Genomic DNA, 22,366 nt, shown 5'->3' with positions numbered 1-22,366 from the left:
GTCTCTCTTATTTCTTCACCCAGTTATTCTAATCTTTTGTCTACACCGTTGTTACTGATAATATTTCTGTATGATGTTTAGAATGTGAGGAGTAGAGTCTATATCTTACAGTATTTCCATTCTAAAAGGTTCAGTTCATGCAATTTGTTGGATTAATTGAAGAGGGAAGTGTGATATCACTCTTTATAACAAACTGTTAGGCTTCCCTTTGAGGGAGGAATTTCAGTGATAAATGAAGAACTACATTTAATGAAGTCATTAAATGGTAAACAGTTCCGTTAATAGTCTACACAGAGTCCTTATATAGGTACCTCATTCTCAAACCTGAAAATTCAGGGTATTACATAGGCCCCTCAAGAACTAAACTTCAGTCTTATCTGGAGGCCAGACTCCAAACCAGTTCTCCAGGACATAAAATGCAGGTCCTTTCACCTTTGAAAATGTAGGGAAGTTTTAAACTTTTGGATTCCCACATCTGCCCATCAGGAGCCTGTTCAGGAGAGAGAGACAGATGGAACAGTTGTAGCCAATCAGAGAGAGGGGAAGCACAGTGGAGCCCAAGATGGAGTCCATCCAGAAGTGAGTTCTGGAAAGTGGAGCAACATCGAGAACTCTAGAACTAGAACTCTAGCTCAGCTCATTTCAGTTTATTAGCAAATCACTTCAGGTTCTTCAGGCACATATACTTATTGTATAGTACATTTTTAAAAATAACTACTTGTAAAGGTATTTTGGCACACAATTGAAGGAAATTGAACATAACAGATGTATCATATTTTCTACCCTGTCTTCTGAGTGCCAAAGAATCCAGTGCCCAGTTTGCTGTTGAACGTGATTTGTGTGTAGGAATGTTTACATTCAATTTCATCCCATTGTTTTGCATTTAGTCATAACAGATTTTAACACACACCTATTTCTTATAAGGACTCTACTAGCATTCATTTAAAGAAACCATGTGAATATATGCCAGGTATATTTCTATGATAATATAATTTATTTATCCAAATTTTACAATAGCAATTCAATATATTATTTTGTATGTTTTCCCAGAACTGAAATTCCACTAACAGAGCAGAAGAATCCTACTTAGCACTGTTGTGTACCAACAGAGTAAATGTTTTCCCAGAACTGAAATTCCACTAACAGAGCAGAAGAATCCTACTTAGCACTGTTGTGTACCAACAAAATACCAAGTGAAGACGTCAATATAACAGCAATATTTAAACTGTCCTTAACTGCTTCACCTTATTTCTCTAGTGGGACTTAAATGAGTCACACAATGTAGTGTTTGTTTGCTTTTCTTTTACTCATATCCTGTTTGGATTTATATTGCTCAGACTGCTCACATTTTAACAGGCCCCACCTGTGTGATTTCTGTGTATCTTTTCTGTACGATGTGTTGTGGTGAAGTTCCTTCTGTGTGTGATTTTCACAGAAGGGAAATGCACGTAAATTTGCCAGGGACCTCCTGCTGCCTTCTGAGGGAAGATAATGTGCCTTGAGAGCAGTTTGTGTGACCGACAATCCAAGTCTTCAGTCAGCCAAGCATTTAACAGAAATGCTGCAACTTGGAAATGCAAAAAGCCAAAGATGTTTTAAATTTGTTTTCCTGAGTGTGTTATAGTACACATTCTGAGGGCATTCTGATCTTGCCATCCACTCCTTCATAAAATGGTTTGTGGAATCCATTGTAATACTAGAATTTACCCTATTCTTATACCTGTATTTATCCACCTGTGTTTAGAAGACCTTAAAGTGTCCATTTTGGAGCATTAGAATACCTTTAAATGTGCCTTTGTTCAGAAACAATTTGGAGAAAACTAATTTTGATTTTCCCGGTAAGACCACACTTTTATAGTTTGTTTATAAAAATGTTCATGGCCCATATTAATATTAAGACAGTAAAAATATTCTAGTTAAATCTTAAATATTGTTAAAGTTGCAGACACTAATTAAATGCCTGACCATTTTGTCATTGCAATGAAACATTTTCTATTACAATTACTTTCTATGAACTGATCTCCACATTTCTTCATTAGGAGAGAGCTCAGGAAGTCCATCTGAACCACTTCACCAATGCAATCTCAGATGTAAGTGTCAGTTCCTCTCCCAACGTCGGTGTGATCATTAAGGCAGATGTGAGGTTTTCCTGCTACGTGCAATCATCTTGAAAAGACTCAGGCTTCACTGAGACTGAATTTCCTTTTTTAATGATCATCAGATGAGTACCTGAGGTATACAGTATTGAGACAACAGCCTATCATTAATAAAAGCAGAGATTGTCAGATATTTTTAATTGGGTTTACACAGTTTGAACAACACTGCATTTTGATTCTGATAATAAAGAGCAGATAGTATAAGCTGCATTTCAAAAATAGGAAAGAAGGAAAAAATATTCAACTGATTGATCATGCTATATCCATATAAAACAATGTGTTGAACTTGTGTTAATTTTTTCTACACTTAGAAATGTAATTAGCTTTGTTTCAAATTGACATGAAGAGCTTAGCAAATAAATTTTTGGTTTGTTTGACTTGTTTTGTTGACTAGCATTTTCTAGTCGTCCTCAGATCTGGTCCCAAATGATCTTACAGGAAGACTATTTGGGACCAGATCTGAGGATGACTAGAAAATGTTAATTTCTTTGTGGTTGTGGTCTGTTTGTTTGCTTGTGCGGGAGTAGCTGTGAACTGACTGTGTTTTTTAATGTGTGTTTTATTGTGTATTGAAGGCTTCCCCGAGTCACAGGCCGTGTCACTGGGATGCAGTTGGAGACCTTATCACATCTTTACATAAAGTCTCTTCTCATCTGCATGCTTTCAAAGCTCAGACATCCTAAACTGTCAAAAGTCAGTCCTTGTCAAGAGTAAAGATTGTGAATCTTTAAAGATTTGAAATTTAAATAACATCTATCACTTCAAAGTGTGAGATGTCCAATTTTATGGCACAGATGCCAAAGGATATGTGCTGTCTGTTGGGCTTTTTTATTTCTTACACAATAAACATCTTACTAGTTACCAACCCTTTTGATAGTATACAGTATGTTTATTTCTCAGGTGAGGTTCACATGTTGTTAGTTTAACACTTATTTCAGAAGCATAAATTGTAGGAAAACATTTAATTCCAGGTATTTGTTCATTTAGGCATTTAGTTTTTAAGAACTTGGGAGCAATAAAAGTGAAAAGACACTTAATCCTTCACTTTACAGATATGTTCTGGTGACTCACCTAGCCAAACAGGTTCATCAAGAATCTTTCTGCTTGCTAATCCAAGTTGGTTTGAAGTATTTATCTTTAGAGAGAACAGCCCTTCTACAGAGGACATACAGCAGTATGCACAAGGTAAGACAATATGGTTCAGTAAAGCAGAGTTCAAATTAAATTGGGATTCACACAAGGAGATTATAAAATATCTGAGCAGTGGAAATTAATACCATATGACTGCAAGGATCTAGAGCTGCTCATAAAGGCAATTAATTAAAAAATAACTAATAATAACTAGATATACATCTAGTTAAGATGTCACTATGATACGATTTCACTTAGTACCAAATTTAATATTTTTTTGTTTGGATGCAATACTCAAATAGCACAAGGTGTACAACAGTATTCGAAGACTTTCAAAGTATTCATCATTATCATCACAGAAATGTAAACATTTTCTCACCACACAAAAAAAGACACCTTGTGTGACATACTGTAAGAGATACCTGCAAAACATTACACACAAAACTGCAGCATGTCCTACAGATGCTGTTCATGGTTTTCTAGTTCCAATTTCCCTTCACATTTTGGAGAGGAACATTTGCTCAATGACTTGCTGATGTACAGTAGATGTTTTATTTGCCTTTTAGTTGGCCTATTTTGATCGAATTCTGAAACACAGGCAAACCTAAAATAGTTTCCACTTCAAATTGCCTTGAAAAACAACTGTCTGGGATTTTTGTCACCCCATGCGACTGTTTGTGTGCACTGATGGTAAAAAAAAGTCTGTGCAAAAATTAGAATGTGTTATTTCTCCCTCAGACCAAAGCTCAAATTGCCTGCCTGTCGGCATATTAAAATATGTGGTATCTTGGAAAACTGAATTTAAATAAATTGAAAGAAAAACAACAGTGACAGAAAATGAAACCGGTTATTTTGAAAAGGTTTCCCCCCGATGTGCAAAACTCTTATACTCTAGCATTAAGTCAATTATTATTGCTAAACACAAACACAACTATGGCTTAAATCACATTAATGCCATTACCAGTTTCTCCACACAAAATGAATCAATCATAAATTCAACAAGACATTTACTTCGTATTAGGATTCCTTAATTTACCTAGTTTTACCGAAATTGTCTAAATCTTATCTGTTCAAATGAAAAACAACAGGATCTACTGGAAAAGGGAATAATTAGTTTGTAATGCAGTACCCCTTCTTAGACTTCATGGGCTGAGCAACATCAGATCAAAGAGGGATGATTCCTTTGCTGGTGCTCTTGATAACATACAAATCAGACTCGGAGGCAATCTGCTTATCTTCGTCAGCACTACTAAATTCAGAGATCCCATCTAAAAATGAAAATTTAACATCAGTTCTAGATTTTACTATAATTAGCAGCAAACTGAATAGTTCCTGTAAAAACTTCCCTACAGTGTGTGTTTTGAACAATTGACTGTTTATTTGTGGAACTAACTTATAATACTTAGTCTTTATAACCTTTTAAGTTTGTACATTCAAATATTCCTGATGCTTCTGCAGTGGAGACTGAACATTACGTTTGGTAAAAACAAAATCACTGATCTAGTGGGAGGATTTCAAAACAAGCTAACTCACAGTATAGTATGTTTTCATAGATACAAAGCCTCTGTTGGTCGTTTGGAAATGTGATTCATTATTTCACTGAATGATTGGCACAAGTGGTTTTAAGTGCTTTAGTTCAATATTCTTTACAAGTAGCTGACACATAATCAACCTAGATGTTTTATTCAAAAAGTGTTGCTGCAATATGTATATTAAGTTTTACATATGAAAGCCTTTAAATCTCAGTACAGTCTGTCATTCATATAAGATAGTGTCCCACTGTCCAAATACTGTGTGCACTAGCAAATATAACATGAAAAAAAAAACTAGTTCCTGATTTCATTTGAAATGGTGTTTCTCAGCTTTGCAACAAAAGGTCCTGTTACCCACAGAGTGTAAGAATATTAACTGTAACACACAGTAAGGTAGGATCAGCTGAGAGAAAATTGAGCTGGAGAGGAGTGAACAGATTACATATCAGCTAGATACTGAGGAGCCATAACATGTAGAGTGTGTTTTAACAAATTGATTTTAAAATGTAAACGATAAGTAAAAAACTTTATTTCTGTGCAATTCCATGCGTGTGTTTTATCATATTAGAACAAAAACAGTGTTCAACCTAGTGATTTCAAGTGACCACAAGCATTAGTACACATTCATTTTAAATTTCAGAATGTAAAACAGTATTAACAGAATCGCCATCAAGCATTGAGTTAGAACAACACAGTTGCATAGAGGAACAAGGTTCTGGCTTTTGTTTGGTCAAACGAGTTTAAGGGTGAAAACTTCAAATACAGCAGAAACTGAATTATTGGAGCACTAAGATACACTGTCAAATCATTTTAACAATTCTTTACTTACAGTATATCAAGTTAGTCTGACTTTTATTATTGATGTCTATTGTGCAACACTATGTACAGTACTACAATAATCAAAAAGGGATTAGATATAAAGACAAAATGCAACAGTTGTAATGTTTTTATTTTGATTTTATAAATATACATTATCAAAGTTCCAGTGCTTATTTTAGTTTTGGCTTCAAAAGCTGTAAAAGAAACTATACCCATCACCCAACATTACCTTCTGCATTTTGCTTTGAATCCACATTCAGTGTTACTAAGATATCATTGCTTGACTTTTAAAGACAACCCCACATTCTTTTTTCTAAAATGTGTTCATTCTTTTGTCTAACAGTAACAATATGAAAAAAAAGTTCCAGAAAAGATTAATCATAATTAAAATTAGAATAAAACCAAAAGATACACCAAATAATCGAATTATACAAAAAAAAAATATCAATTAGTTTCTGGGAAAGTATTGTAAAGTGTATTGTTGAGAAGGCTACAAGTCCAACTGATTTCATTGCATAGTGCATAAAAACAGTTTTAATATAATTTCCCAAATTAATACACAAAGAATGTCCAATAATATGTAATTTACCAATACTTGCCCAGGCTCAAGGAACTTCATCTGATATTTGTGTAATCTGACACAATTTTATGTAAACAATGTAAAATAGTTACCATTTAAAACATACCAGGAAACGATGAAACAGTTTGTCTTATGAAAACACTGTTGATATACTCTTAATATTAGATATGACACATATATATTACTTTCAATATAATAGCAAAGCATTTTAGCTTTATTTCAAGCTAATTTATTTAATATCACTAAAGCAAATAAAATACCAGGTCGAATTCTTGTCTTATGGTTTAGTTCACCACAAAATACACTTGAATAAAAACATTTCTTCTACGGTCCACTCAAAAACACACTTCCCATTTGTGCATACCAAAAACCACAGACCAAAAATTGTTTCATTTTATCTGCCTGTTTGCAATGAGACGTGTTCTTTAGACTTGAATTCATTAAAACAACTTCTCCACTTTTTTGGGGAACCATTCCATAAAGTAAAGCATATATTTGGGGTTTGGGGATCAAGAAATATCACTAACGGTGATAAATGCATAAAGCAACAGCAACTGTACATCAATACCACTTTAAGCTCTGACTGGCTTTAAAGTTGCCTTTAAGGGTAGCAGATGGTTAAAGAGCTGGTACAGAAAAAGACAATTTCCCTGTGTCAAATATGGCTAATTTCATTTAGCTTTTCTCCTTTAACACAGAAGATACAATTTAAAAACCTGCTTTCAAACAGAATTGTTTTTGAAAACATTATTTTATCATTTATTGTTCTACTGTATGTACAAATCACTATATTTACATACATATCACTTTTAAAAGGTGGCAGTAAAAAGTAATTGCAGCGGTCATAAGGTAGGTAGGTTAGGTCCCCTTTTCAGGCCATAAAGGCCCATGAGGAATGGGGGGTAAAGGCCACCATTTTTTTTGACCACCCAACACTGGAGGTGGAGGTGATGTGGGTAGCATCACGCTCCAGCAGGCCTATTACCCCTGGAAGGATTAACCTCCCTACCCTTACTCATTTGGAAAACAGGATGACAGGACCTGGGAGCCGTCTGGAAGGAATTAGAGCAAACTCCATCACTTGCCCCTACCTAGGATTGAACCCGGGACCTTCCGGTCAGGAGCTAGACGCCCTAGCCTTCTGAGCTACCACAGCTCGCAGCAGTCATAATGTGAATAAAATATGGTCATTCTGAACTATTACACTTTAGATTTTGAATGCAAATCTGCAATATTAACTTGTCATAGGTGTTTTTAACTGAACTATTCAAAATGGTAAGGAGTTTTGAAACTTGGCCTAAGAAGACGAAAATGAAGTAAACATGAAGTAAAAATACGTTAGCCTGGTTGTCTTATGCATATTCTTGCCTCACCACTTCCTATTTCTCACATACAAAAATTATCAGTAAAGAGTCCTATCAATCATCATTTTGTAGTGAAAAGAAACATCCTTATAATAAAAGAAACACAGTCTTAAAATAAATTAGTTTTCCTTGTAGAAAGTGATGCTCATCTGTGTGCAAAACAAGATTTTAAAACAAAGATAAATATAAATATTTGACTTCCGTGCAAGATTGAAGTAACAGCAATGTTTTGGTGTATTAATTTACTGCACTTTCAAAAATATTTTGTGAAAGATTTCATGTTATCAAAAAGTAAAAACAATGATTAATTCAATTTGATCTTGACAAAAAAAAAGATGTAATCCCCAGATTTTACCATTTTAAAAAGAAAAGGAAAGTTTAGCATTAGAGCAAGAGGTTAGCCTACAAAACCACTCCATCGTTCAAATGAGATGACCCTATAAAGCACTCTGTGCTTGGAAATAACTTTAAAAAAATCTCCCCCCGAAGTTCCAATCCTAAAAGAAAAGGATAGAAAATGCAAATACAGAATCCTTCCGTATTAAAATTTCACTTATTATCAGAAAGCCTTATACCAGGTAAGAGTCATGACAACCCAGAGCCCACTCCAGAAGCAGAAGGCGGGACAACTCCCTGGACAGGACAGGAGTTTATCACAGGGCACGAGCACAAGCACACATGGACAATTTAGAGACACCAATTACTGTAGCCTGTCAGAATCTTTGGAAGGTGGGAAGAAACTGCTGCTCCTACCAAACAAGCACATGAACATGGGGAGAACATGCAAGCCTTCCACGGAAGCATCCAATATGGAATCAAACGATTATTCCACTTGCTCCGAATTGAATCTCGCACTCAGTGTCAGTAGGTCTCTTATTAGTGTTCAGAGTTTGGCTAGTGCGAGGTACTGGAAGCAGAACTAGTAGGGAAACTCTATCATTAGTTCAATGAAGCTTAAAATAATGCATTCACCTGCAGCCTTCTGTTTATACCAAAAAACACAATGCCATATACACCTGGAAAACATCAGTGCTTCGATTAATGGTGTAATGCCAAACTTATACTTTTTTTAGCACCCCCAATTCTCATAGATCTTCCCAGATCAATATGACTCAGATCATATTGTGGGCCTGCCTTCCTGCCTTTTTATAAAGTGCTCACAAAAATTTGAGGAATCATAAAGGTGACATATAATAATATATATAATAATATAAAAAAACTTTTGATTAAATTAATTTTGCAGATTTGTTAGATTCTATGGTCTTTTGTGTAGGCCTATAGTGACAAGACAGTTTCTTAACAGTATCTCCAGATGTTTGAAAAGGTGAGGTCCAATACCTTAGAACACATTGCAGTAGATTCAGAGATCCAACTTATCACCAATCCTAGATTTAATTTTAAGTAAGCAGATCCATGATTTGCTTACTTACTGTGGATCAAGGGATGCAAAACTGCATGTTTGTGTGAAATTAAACCTCTCTATATTTGGTAAAATATTAATCCAAACTACAGTATGCATCATTATAGAGATGTTAATCGTGATAGGTTCATTTTTAGCCTAGGGTCCTATGTAAAAGAGAGCACTCTTTAAAAGATACATTTCTAATAGAGCTTTGTGCTCCACTGGAAACTGTGTTGCTGGTCTTATTTGGTATAACAGGAGGCATCTTAATTGGACGAGAATCTCAGCAGCTAAAAAACCCTTTGTCAACCCTTTTGTCAGAGACCTATTACTGTGGTAAAGATTCTAGGTGTTCACTCTCAGTAGTTTCTGGGGATATAAAGTCTTGCTGAAGAGAATCCTCTGAATTCACAGGTAGGCTCTGGACATCAGGGAATTCTGTACCTGTAACCTCAGCGGTTACAGTGTCCCCTGTGAACGAGTCAGGTGGCTGAAGAGAAGAGGAATCCCAGCTAGGTTCCTGGTCCGATTCCAACACTTCTACAGGTGAAGGCAGCAACTCAGAAACTGCAGAAACATAAAAATGCACACAGTTTAACAGCAGCGAAAATAAACATGTACTAGCAGTAATGTACTAACAGGGAATAAACCAGATATCTTATTAATCCTTTATAACTTAGATGTTCAGAAATTTAAAACAAAATGTCTGTAGGTCTTCCGAACTGGCTACAAAATGTCACATAAATGGACCAGAACTTCATAGTTTCAAATTTTTTCATTCCTTAACTTACCAAGACCAGGTGCAATTTCATTATGAACGGTTGCTGTATACTCCGTTAACAGGGAAGTCTTTGAAGCATCAATGACAGGGAGAGACAAATCCAGTATCTGGCTCAGATCTGTGAGCTCCGATACAGAGGCTTCAGGCAGATTTGTAAAACCTAAGTTATAGGAAAAGAGAAAATCCTTATTCTAACAGTTTTTCTCAATGGCTTAGGAAAAATTAATCAGTTTCCCTAAATAATAAATCATCAATTCTTTATTCTTTTCAAGTGTCTTGCTTTCTTCTGAAACTGTGGTCTTTTATATACTGAAAAATAGTTTGAGATGATTGCTTTTAAAGGTTTGATATAAAATAAAGTTAGTGTTATCTATATTTATCTTTGGGTGAGATCATAATCACTTGTGTCTCTAACCTACAAGATCACAGAATATGCTTTATTTTACACCAAACGCTTATCAGAAATGTTTTTGCTACAACGCAGTTTTTGAGTAGTGTCTGAATGTACCTGGATCCATGACCCGCTGAATAGGGGGAGGCAGTGGAGAGTCCTCTATGGGTCGGCCGAAGGCCTGCTGACCCAGGCTCTGGGCCTCCTCAGTGTTGTCCTGAACTGAAGGAGCCACTAGTGGAACCTGGTGTGAATTGAACAATGGAATATTCAAAGTCATATTCAAGCACTATGTACATGTTCATGGGCATACATTAATACAAAGTTATGATTGTTATGATACAGGGGAGTGCTGTCTTAATGTGAAAATAAAAATCTTGATGCTAATTTACAAGACAAAATGCCCCCTACAGTCACACCCACATATTTATAAATACTATTTTTTCAAAAAGTGATGATTTCACACTTCAGCTTGCTCTCCATGAGACACACAGACAGGGAGGGAGAGAGAAGCTTGGGGTAAGAGCACAGGGTCAGCCATTTACACAGCACCCCTGGAGCAGTTGGGGTTAAGGGCCTTGCTCAGTGCAGCAGAATAGGATTACTCTGCTGGTCGCGGAATTTGAACCAGCAACCTTCCAGCCACAGGCACAGATCCTTAGCCACAGAGCCACCATATAAGTCTCCAGTGAAACAAAATCAAGATTAGTTCTCCACACTACCAGCCAGTATTCAACTACTCAACACTGTGTCGCACATGCCAAAGAAGAGAAATCAGCAACAGCTTTATTATTTTAAGTCATGTCATGTTGACCGGCTAAAATGATTACAACAAACAAAATTTGAAGTGCTCCTAGCAACAGAAAAGGAGTGGCAGTGTCTATCAAATAATTAGCTTACTTCTCACTCAACATACAGAGCAGGACCAGGAGACATGAGCAGAAATCCAAACTAAATTCAAAAGAGTTACATCAGGCATGACTTCATTACACTTAGAGTTCTGGCTCTATGTAAATTTGATTCTCTACAATGCCTAAAAAAACTTTCTGCAATCTAAAATGAGGCAACAAAACGTCTGGTGCTGTGTGCGGCACTATGACACTGTAAACAAGTATACACAAGCCTCCGTCTCTTTTAGTCCAATAGAAATATTGTTTTCGTTTCAAGGCGGTTTGGATCTAAAAATACTACTAACTTCTTAACTCTGCAGGCAGGTCATGCTAGAACATTTCTGCTGTGAAATGTTTGCTGCACACCCTGTATTTATTCTCTCGCACACGTTATTACATTAGTCATTGTGTAGATTAGTGAGCAGAAAGGGCCACATCATGTTGCAAGTCTTGGGAACTCAAATGCAAGTTTGCGACAACTTGGGGACTCAACAGTACTTTCACAAAGTTCACAATTTTGTACTTAATTTGAAATTTGTCGTTTTTTTCTATAACATCAGTGAATTTATTTTGTTACCAAGACTTAATAACCAGTCTGAGAAATTGGGACTGGAATTCCCATTTAAATTGAAAATTACCGGCTACATAAATACACATGAAACATTCAGCTACACAGTAACCCAATGGTAATAAGCCTCTGTCATAATAAAAAGATAACTTGGAAAGGCTCTCTACTCTACCTCAGTGTAGCCGTTACTTGGTACTTCTGAAGTGGGATTTTTTTCGGGCAGTGGAGATGGTTGCATAATGTCAGTTTTCTTTGGCACGACAAGATGACAAGGGATCCGATGCAGGTAACCATAACCTATACCACAGCCTAGACTGCAAAGAGGACAAAATATTACACCTTAAACACAAGACTCAAAGGGACAATTATATCTGTATCAGAATAAAACAGTACATATTACTGTTGTTTATATACTACATACATTATTAGTTTCACTGTGCATTAAGGATGAATTTACATTGATTAGTGCACAAAATGAGACTCATTAGGTTAGTTTTGATAATAGTGCTAAATTACCTTCCTTCTCCACCCCAGGCTCCATTGGGGATGACCACCACCTCTCTGCACCTGTCAGTCTCGGTGTTGTAAACCAGCAGCTTCAGGGGCTTTCCCTCGTGGGACTCGATCAGAGAAAAGAAATCTTCTGACTGAAACACAAAATAAACTCATTCAACACACCTCCAACAGTTTGATTCAATGCCTGAGTTGTTTGAAGCCACAGAAAAATCTGGTGTTTATTTGCTTTGTGATTTTAATGGCCTTATATAGTGTTATTACTATGTTTTATTACTTTGACATTCTGTCTTTCATATAAATGGTCCTTTTGAATTATTGTTTTTTTTGGGGGGAACAGTACAGCATAACAGCATAACACAGAACAACAATCCCATTTTCAGACATGCCCCCCCACCCTCAATCCCCCAAAACCCTCCCTATTGGGTAAATAGTCCCCTATCTCCTCTACTTAATTCATCATCCCTGCCCTGGTGGCAATTCCATCCCAAACCAGCCACAGAGGATCCCCAAAACCCCATCAAATATTGCCATTTAAGGGCAGATTTAACAGCACGTTGATGGCGTCCTCTGCTGGTCCCCAACCTTCGATAACTGTGGACACGTGCACTAGTGAGCTTTGTACTTAGGGAATTTAAAGAAAGAAAAGGCTCACTGACACCAGGAAAGGTACTGGGGAATCATGCTTTTAGCAGTAGTAACGACAGCCAGCCAAGTCTGCCCTGAGACTGCCTGCAACGTGAACATTTCTTAAATTAATACTTACATCCTGTAAGACTTGGTCCGCTCCAACTATGAAGTCTGTATGTGCTCTGAGACCAGCCAGTGCTGCCGGTGAATTAGGTTCAATATCCTAAAATGAAGAAATATGGTTTATTCAGTTCTGTAATTTCAAGGAGAGGCCACCACAATATCTAGTCCTTTCTCCACTACCTACATCTTTGCACACAAACAAACTCACATCAAAATGACATTATTATAGGAAAAGGGTCAAGAAATCTTGTGTGGAACAAAGGAATTTCACTTAAAACAGAAAAAAAACATTGTGAATGCTGTACTAAAACAATAGAAGCTGCCAACACTAAATTTTTTTACATTTATTTTAATCTTCGCTCGTGTATGAGAACTGCAGATGGCATTAGGGGTAAAAGATTCATTAATTGTATTCAACATTTCTTTTTCAAAAACAGAACATACCTTCCATTTCTACACCCTATAGATAACTAATTAAAAGTCATTCAAATGTATAACTTAAAATGCACTGTACTTTCCATATCTCTCTAAGCATTTAAAGCAGGGGTGTCCAACGCAGTTCCTGTAGGGCCTAGTGACCTCTGCTTTTTGTTGAAACCTGACCTCTCGGTCTAATTATTTAATGAAATGCATAAGAAAAAACTAAGAAGTACACATAACTGTACCTTTAAAGAAGTGTTTTGAGTAATCAACTGTAGAACACCATAAGTAACATCCCATATACAGTACGTCTAAGAAAATAATTAGGTTAATTGTTCAATTGTCTGCTCGAGTTAAGAAATAAAAAACAACAGAGATTATGCCCTTTGAGATCCCTGATTTAAATGATATATTACTAGATAACAATATAACAATAATAATCTACATTTCTTTAAGCAATTCAGCTGATAGACCTTTTAATGAAAAAAACACCACTAATTGCACAACTCTGCTCACCAGAACATGCCAAACATTTTCATTAGCTCCTTGGAAGCTGCAAAACCTGACACTGGCCCCGAGCAGTCCCTGTCCACCCCACATGTTACTGGGAACAACTTCGATCTCTCGCATTTTCATGGCTTTAATGCTGAACACTTCAAGCTTCACTGGCTTTTCAACGTTTGCTTTCAGCAGATCTTTCAACATGTCATTCTCCTTGTTCTAAAGGCAAAACAGTAAAAACAAGACTTAAACAAGAGAAAACATTGTTAAGCCTAAACACATTTATGAATAATAATCATAAATAAACCTTACATTTCTATAGTGCTTTCTATAGCGCTTTACAGGTAATGGGGACTCCCCTCCACCAACACCAATGTGTAGCACCTACCTAGATAATGCAACACCAGCCAAAGTGCACATAATACACTCACCACACATCAGCTATCAAGAGTGGAATAGAGCAGAGAAGTAAAGCCACTTGATAGATGGGAAGTATTAGGAGGCCAAGATTTGTAAAAGTGAGGGTTAAATTTGGCCACGACACTGGGGTCAAGACCCCTACTCTTTTTGAAAAACACCCTGGGATTTTTGATGACCACAGAGAGTTAGGACCTGGGTTTTACATCTCATCCGAAGGGCAGTGACTTTTTTTTTACAGTATAGTGTCTCTGTCACTATACTGGAGCATTAGGACCCACATAGACCGCAGTGTGAGCGCCCTCTACTAGTGCCACTAACACCTCTTCCACCAGCAACCTTAGTTTTTCCCAGGAGGTCTCCCATCCAGGTACTGACCAGGCTCACACCTGCTTAGGCTTCAGTGGGTTGCCAGTTGTGAGCTGCAGGGTGATATGGCTGCTGGCCATATCATCGTTATAAACACTTCTCATAGAAACCTTAACAGTTCTGCTGCTCTTCTGAACTGTCCTGCTCTTCTGCAATGTTTTACTTAAACTAAACCAATTGAGCTACATTTGCTAAATTGCCTCTTATCATCTGTAAATGTCCTTATGCTCATAAACAGGTGCACAAATCTGATTCAAGCATGTTTTGAAGATCCAAATTCCAATTCTATTAAATATATTTCTGTACATTCTTAAACTTTTTATGTTCATCCTCTTTCCGGCAGGTCATTCTTTATGCTAAAAAGCTCACTGAAAATTTCTACCAATTACAAAACTCCAATAAAGCATAAAATAACTTTTGAAAGACTACCTATTTGTGAAGAGAGAACTAGTGGTACAGCTAATTCAGTACACTATAGTTTCTGACTACCTGGGTCTTACACAGTATTACATCATACACCTGCTTCCATCTAAAGTGAAAAGTGTGCAAAAATAAGAGGAATGGCACAGGAATACTAACACACATCCATTTTCTTGATCTGGAGTCATTGAAGGTGTCACTGTCGCGTCAAACCTTAGCAAGTCTGCATACTTACCAGTCTTGTATTTCCTATTGAAACGATAAAATCAAAAAACGGTTCCAGCCCTGCTTTCTCTGATGGCGAATTTTCCTGAACCTAACAATGCAAAAATATATCACTGAGTTAATTTTACATATACAGAAACCCAAAACTAAGACGAAAAATGTTTTCTGACTTTTAAGCAAAGCAAAAATATTTTTATTTAAATGTAAAGCTCCACAAAGTGTTTTAATTGCTCCTGTATCATACATTGGGAAGCATTTCACATATACGAAATCACCAACCACACTATGTACGATTCATCTAATAAGATGCGTTTTAACTGTACATTTGCATGTATGATATCTTCCGACACTTAAAAGTTTTAAACTATGTAATTTGGAATTCGGATAATAACATAATATATTGTATGTTCTATGTACCACTTCCATTAGATAAAGGCACATTCCATCGTAAATGTGTATTAATTCATTGTACCAAATTGCAGACTAATGTACAAACATGGAAAAGACTGTAAGAATTGAATGTACTGTATGTGGTGTGAATTAATTAAAATGCAGAGAAACTAATGAATACTACATGAACGAATAATCCACGAGATCGATTGCTAAAACAGAATTTTCCACTGCACTGTCTGCCTGGAATGCATGATTAATTTGCTGAGGGCCAAAACGCGTTTTAAGAATTTGCGAAAATGAAAAATGAAATGATAAAATGAATTTTTATTTGCTGTATTTAATTTTCACTGTCATAAATGTCGTGGTTATGACAATAACATAATACGAAATTATGGTATTATGAAAGCAAGTGCCACCTCATCAAATGATTGTGAGTGGGCAGGCCTAAACAAGACACCACTGTACTCGGCAAAGAGTCCGAAGTTAATTGTGCTGAATGAAACAATTCTGTTTGCAAAGAGCAGTTCTGTACCCCATGTACGTGATAGCCTTCTGTTCCTCCCTCAGGCACATCCGAGCTTTGCGATAACCCCATATCTTTATATTATTGTTTTAAAGTATATATTTATGTCAGGAAAGAGATAAGACCGACAGATCCTTCACTCCGTAGCCATACTGGTTTAAACTGATTCCGGCAGGCTTCTGCAAAGAAAAGACGATAACATCGAACTACCATCAAAGCACTTTTTAAAATCCTACTAAGAATTTTCAAGCGGGCTGCCTCACATATAAATGCTCTTTTGGACATATTTTACTGTCTTCGTTTAGTAAAAATGGCCTCACTATATCCGTTTTACTTTGTCGTAAACGTAAATGGGTATGTAGTGACTTTAATATTATTATTCGCAACTTAATACGATTATACAAAAAGCCTTTTTATTTAAATAGCCTGAATTTATAAAACAATTAAATGACAGATCACATTTTGTTTCTTTACAGATCCGGTGTTGTTGTTTATTGTTTTCTTAATGTGCAGGTAAGAAAATACCCAGCTAATACACAGAAATCGATTGTTTTTGCCTTGGTTGTTGCCTGGCGCAACGGGGTTGTGTAGCAACCAGAGACGCCGAAGCCACTGACAGAGCAGCGGAGCAATAAAGCGTCTCGCTGGATCCTTGTGCAAAAAGAGAAATCAAAGCTGAAAATTCACAGATAATCTGCGGTGCTACGATACATTAAGTACTGAAGTTTTCAGTGAAAATGGCCGAATCAGATCCAACATGTTTGGTATGTTTTAAAGAAAACTTGCAGAGCGGTAGTGCTGATTTTATTCGTAAAAGACACACCTGTCCAATTTGAAGAAAGTCAGGTTTCTGTAAGAATACAAATAACGAAACGGCATTAGCAATAACGATAACGATTATACTTTCCATATCTGAAATTTCAGTATTTACACAGTAAAGTGTACAAAATTGCCGGGTGTATTATATGGATAACTCAGACACTTTCTTTCGTTTATAGAAAATGTAGCTTTCGTTATTATAGTAATATGGTAATATCGTAAAATTTCGTAATTATTATTACTCGAGAACGTTGTTTTAATTGTTTCGATCTGCTCTGTATTTTTCCAGGCATCCTTAACTTACTATTGCCGGGAGAAGTATTACCATCACGTTATTCAAGTCGCAAGCGAATATTTAAAAACCTACAACAACGACCCATTACTCCTGTTTTTCAAAGGCTACGGAATCTTAATGGAAGGTAACTGTAAACAATGTAACACTGTTTCCATTGTGATAGTATTAAAACCCATAAAATTACACTGTAAGAAAAATGTGTATGACTGTCATCATCACTCTTAGAGTAGGCAAGGACTAAAATGTCTATTGCAGAACATCCCAAATGATTACATAGAGTTTGAAGAGCTCAATGAATCACTGACGTTGTGTAGTTATTGATTCAAATGTATATGCACCCAGGTATTTACATTACATATTTGCAGTCTGAAATTTACTTTAAGTGATTAAGTCCCAAAACTTAATAATTAAAAATCAGTTTTTGAACACAAAATGTATTTTATACTAATTTGTTAAATGTATGATTACCCCAAAATAAATATATACAGCATATAATATACTGTATCTACCATTCATATTTATCTGATGATCACACATACAAAATGCTTAACTGTACAGCAAAGACAAATTTGCTATCTCAATACATTTGGATGACACCATAGCTAGAGTCTGTAACATCAAGAACTGCCAAAATATTAGTGGAGGATTACCCATTTTATACATGCACAAACAGTTTTATAAACCTCTTCTCGGTTTTTACCAATGTGCCATGAGTTCCTGCCTTTCAAATTCCAGAGGATTTTGTGTACAAATTATAGCTCTAAAAAGCATGTGCTTAAATCTAGATTGCTTAGTGGATTTAAGTTCTCTTTTCCCGGTATAAACTATCTGTATTAGAACACTGAAATGAATGATTAGGTTACTCTGAAAAAACAAAGTCCCAAATTAGCATATTTAATATACTACTGTGTTTTGTACCATATCAAATTGCACAATGGGCAATGTCCTTAATTTTATAAAAGAAATTGTTTGTATCCAGAAATTCTATCTAATATTTAGATAAATTGATGCATGCAATAGAAAAATAGGTAAATAAGAATTAGTGCATGTTCAAAAGTAAGTGAACCACAAGGTTCATTAGCACAGTCAAAGAGGTAGGTTTAAGCTGGTGTTAAATAATTGGATACCAAGTTATCCACTCAAAGGGCCAATCACCAGGACAAAGTCTGGGACGTCCTCTTATTATATAAAGGTAAAAATGTAGAATGTGGTCTTACCCATACAAGTTCAGTTCAGTTCAATTCAATTGCCATACGCACAAGTGCAATTAAATGCTTATTTTGCATGTATGCTCCAATACAAAGACATTAAGGAAATGCCAAACTTAAACACGGAACAGCAGCAGCAACAAAAACAAAGTTAAATAACATACAACTTAAATATAAAGTCAGCACAGGCATGAGCAAAAAAAACACATTGGTGTGAACAGAATAAGGTTAGTTTTAATGCACTTCATTAACATGATGGTGTTCTTATCAATCATGCATAAAACATACATAGCAAAGGATGGTTCAACCTCTGGGTTATGGGCCCAGCATGTTTCCTCTGTGCCACTCTGCTGTCCTACACTAACCTTATTCTGTCAGTGAATAAATAGTAGGTCAGGTAAGTGTATTACACCATGCTACGATCTAAAGAGACCTCAGTCAACCTCAGAAAGATTGTTGTAAGTTCTCATCAGTCTTGGGAGTCATAAAACCGTAGCAAAACATTTTGGAATTCATCAGTCTACTGTAAAACTATTTTACAATGGAGAAACTTTAAGACCACATTCACTTTAGCTAGATCTCACTGAGCAACAAGAAAACTTATACAGGATGTCCAAAAGAATCCCAGAACCACATCCAAGGATCTCCGGGCCTATCTTGCTGATCCATGTTCATACTTCAACAATACAATACCATCTGAATAGCAATGGTATTCATGGGAGGGTAGCCAGGAGAAGACCTTTGCTCTCAAAAAAGGACATTGCTGCTCATCTTTAATTTCCAAAAGACCATGTCGAAGATCCTGTAGATTTTGGAAAAACTTTCTCTGGGCAGATGAGTCTAAATTTGTTCTTTGTGGCCACAACAAGAAACACCATGTTTGACAAAAATCTATCACCAAAATAACCTTATCCCCACTGATGAGCATGGTGGTGCATTGTGGTGGGAGCATCATGGTTTTGGACTGCTCTTCTGCCCATGGACCTGGAAGACTCACCATCATAGAGGGAACTATGAATTCTTAGTCATACCAACATATTCTGGAGGACAGTATATGGCGCTACTGTATGCTCATGAGCTGAAGCTGAGACAAAAATGGGACCTCCAACATGAAAATTCCAAGGAATCTACCAAAGAATGGTTTAACAGGGATAATTATATAATTATATATATTTTACAATTATAATTATAGATATATAAAAAATATAATTATAATTATATAATTTCTGTGAAACACATACTTTCAAGCAGCACTGTATGTATTTTAGAATATTGAGATGTTGAAATCTTTGCACCTACCTGACCGCAGGTCGTGTTCAAGAAGCAATCAGGGATCTCGAGCAAGTGAAAGACAAACAGGATGTTTCCCTTTGTTGTATTATGGCACTTATCTATGCACATAAACAAAGCAAAACTGTCGGTAAGTACCTCAACATCCTTTAGATATTTTTATATTTGAGTGAAATGTCAGTTACAGTTTTAAAATAAAATTATGACATATCTATTCTCAAGTCTACATAATGATTTTTTTGTAGTGTATTCTTTTCAAGGGGACTATCAGTAATACTGAATTTAATTTTACACAGTAAGTACCAGTCCAGAGTTTTAGTTCATAAGTTACTGTATGTAAAAATTAATACATGTATATATACATGTATGTATATTAATACATTTTCACTTGAAGTACCTTTCATCATGCTTCAGTACAGTTAAAGTTATTAAAAATAGCTTATTTGATAGATAAACTGATGTAAAGAATTCTGAATGCTACCTTCTCAACTCAGTTTCAACCAAAGAAGTTAAATTACAGCAAGTAATGTGGAAATTGTTAATCGTCACTGTGCTTTTTTATGTGACTGAACATAAAGCAGCAGTTCCCAAACCTAACCCCTGGAGGGCTTATAGTCCTGGAAGTTTCATTCCAACTCAGCTGTTATTGAACTTATTATTGGCTTAACTGGAGCATTTTAACAGTTATCCCCAGCTCTTCAAATGCTGCTGATTTAAAGTTATCTATAAACACTGCAGGATTAGTGTTGGGAAGATCTGGCATAAAACAACAATTTGTATATTGATAATTAATGTCCTATTTTAGGCATTTCACATGCTCTTGTTTTTGTTTAGCTTTTTATCCATCATACTACAGAAATTCGTCAATGTGAATGGTTTCTACAAATGTGATTTAAAAAAATGGGGTTATGTGTGTCGTGTTTTTAAGAAACCTAAAAATAGTTATGAGAATCATAGAAGTCTATATAACTGGCATCAAAGCAGAAACAGAAAGTGTACTTGAACACATATCTTTCTTGTATATACAATATATGAAATTCTTCAGTTGCCCAATACCAGCAATTCAACTTAAGTATTAGCCAAGTCTACTCTTAAATGGAATTCAGACCTTATTTTAGTATGGTACTATACACAGAATAAGTTTTGGTTTTCTTTAGTTTGAAAAACCATCGAGGCTACTTTTATCATGTTTATATGAATAAACTGCATCTGAGCTGAATAAAAAACATTAGAAAATTTACAAAGTGAAATGAGAAGCTTATCTAGCTTGTATGGTTTCTAGTAATGATCCAAGGATCCAAGGAATAAAATTCAGACTAGAATTTGCTTTACTCTAAAGGTAAAAGTTGTCATTTTAGCTACTGAAGCGATAGCAGCAAGGTTACATATCAGTTGTCAGTGATATTAGAGCTATGTTCTTTTGTGAATAGAGTTAAGGGTTTAATTGAATTGTAGACCACCATTTTGGCTATTCCAGAAACCGTTTGGAAACAAATTTAGTTTGTAGATTGTGCTAGTGCTAGCAGCAGAATTTAAAACATACATTAACATTTATGTGAGATTTACTTTGAAATTGTTATATTGCCCTGGTTTGGGAATAATTCTGGAAGATTTACAAAACCTGAATGTTAAATGAAATCCCTAATAAATTTTTTAATTGATACTAAACTCAAAGGCTCACTTAAGATAGTTACAACAACTTATAAACTGTACATATGTATCTTAAAGAAAGCTCACTTCTTAAAATTTCATTAGAAGGATATTCAAAGCATTGTGAATCAATGGTAGAAACTAAAGCTTTGATATCTTACTACTGTGTAAAGATCGAGAGGCTCTTGTGGAGTTGGAGACCAAACTGAAAACAGACCGAAAATCAGCAGGAGAAAAAGCCCTTTATTATGCTGGAATGTTTCTGTGGGTTCTTGGGCGCGGTCACAAGGCTAAAGACTACATCGACAGAATGCTTAAGATATCTGGTTCTACAAAAGAGGTTTGTACATTACATATAATGTAAAGTGATATCTCTAACAGCAGAGAAATTGATTGTAGTTTGCAAAAAGACCCTAACTATTTAAACATACAGATCACATACAGATGCCAGATGTTAAGTTACATAATAATCAATTGACTCAAACCTTGTGGTATTAACAACATTGAATCATTTGTTAATTAGCTAGACTGTGTTTTAAAAGAAAATCAAAATATCACTAAAATCTTTGGTTCTCCGACTCTTTTACATTTTGTTTTTTGAATATTGAATATTTTGTTTTTTCCTTTATTCTGACCAGGGTCTGATACTTAAAGGCTGGATAGAACTAAGTTCTGATAAGGAATATAACAGAAATATATCTATCAAATATTTTGATGAAGGAGTCCAGGAATCGAAAAATGTGCTAGGCTTAATGGGAAAGGTAGTGTATGATAATCATGTGATGTGGTGTTTGTTTTCATTCACTCATGAATATTTTTATAAGACTGGTATCCTATTTAAGGTCTGTTCTGCCCTACTCACATTATCTGTTGGGTTGGACTAGTGAGTTTTTACACTAGTGACATGGGATACAAGAGATACAGATGTAAAGATGTATATTTCAGTAAATGGCACC

At 35.7% G+C, this 22,366-nt stretch overlaps 2 protein-coding genes across 8 annotated transcripts in view; one reads left to right on the top strand and one right to left on the bottom strand.

The window, feature by feature from the left end:
- Positions 1–229: 229 nt before the first annotated feature.
- gorasp1b (golgi reassembly stacking protein 1b) lies at positions 230–16,335 on the bottom strand. Of its 4 annotated transcripts, none has more exons than XM_015354254.2 (12): positions 16,158–16,335; positions 15,243–15,323; positions 13,817–14,020; positions 12,894–12,980; positions 12,131–12,261; positions 11,787–11,928; positions 10,274–10,400; positions 9,776–9,925; positions 9,429–9,551; positions 3,228–4,555; positions 2,006–2,229; positions 230–490 (listed from the first exon to the last, which is right to left on the bottom strand). In XM_015354254.2, the coding sequence occupies exons 1-10, from the start codon at positions 16,218–16,220 to the stop codon at positions 4,452–4,454; spliced, it is 1,212 nt and encodes a 403-aa protein (XP_015209740.2). In that variant the 5' UTR covers positions 16,221–16,335; the 3' UTR covers positions 230–490; positions 2,006–2,229; positions 3,228–4,451. The 4 variants fall into 4 exon arrangements, with proteins under 4 accessions (XP_015209740.2, XP_015209742.2, XP_015209738.2 ...); XM_015354256.2 differs by having other exon boundaries at positions 4,417–4,555; XM_015354252.2 differs by lacking the exons at positions 230–490; positions 2,006–2,229; positions 3,228–4,555 and having other exon boundaries at positions 5,327–9,551; positions 16,158–16,334.
- Positions 16,336–16,633: 298 nt separating this feature from the next.
- The window catches only part of ttc21a (tetratricopeptide repeat domain 21A), a 29,867-nt gene continuing 24,134 nt past the window's right edge, over positions 16,634–22,366 (top strand). Inside the window, exons 1-5 of one of the 4 annotated variants that reach the window (XM_015354247.2) lie at positions 16,634–16,912; positions 17,257–17,386; positions 19,780–19,890; positions 21,584–21,750; positions 22,049–22,171. In XM_015354247.2, coding sequence (XP_015209733.2) covers positions 16,886–16,912; positions 17,257–17,386; positions 19,780–19,890; positions 21,584–21,750; positions 22,049–22,171 — 558 coding nt within the window. In that variant the 5' untranslated portion in view covers positions 16,634–16,885. Of the gene's footprint in view, positions 16,913–17,256; positions 17,387–19,779; positions 19,891–21,583; positions 21,751–22,048; positions 22,172–22,366 lie in introns of those variants that run through there. The other 3 variants (XM_015354250.2, XM_015354249.2, XM_015354251.2) reach the window with 3 other exon arrangements.

The sequence above is a fragment of the Lepisosteus oculatus genome, chromosome 6, assembly GCF_040954835.1.
Source record: "Lepisosteus oculatus isolate fLepOcu1 chromosome 6, fLepOcu1.hap2, whole genome shotgun sequence".
NCBI classification, from domain to species: domain Eukaryota; kingdom Metazoa; phylum Chordata; class Actinopteri; order Semionotiformes; family Lepisosteidae; genus Lepisosteus; species Lepisosteus oculatus.
The sequence above is the reverse complement of the archived record's forward strand: the minus strand, read 5'-3'. Positions and strand labels throughout refer to the sequence as shown.

Coding starts and splice junctions, on each gene's coding strand:
- gorasp1b (XM_015354252.2), bottom strand. CDS start 16,220: ATGGGGTTATCGCAAAGCTCGGATGTGCCTGAGGGAGGAACAGAAGGC. Junction 12,262..12,893: donor CGGACCAAGTCTTACAGGAT/GTAAGTATTAAT, acceptor TTTGTGTTTCAG/TCAGAAGATTTCTTTTCTCT. Junction 9,926..10,273: donor TCAGCGGGTCATGGATCCAG/GTACATTCAGAC, acceptor CCTATAACTTAG/GTTTTACAAATCTGCCTGAA.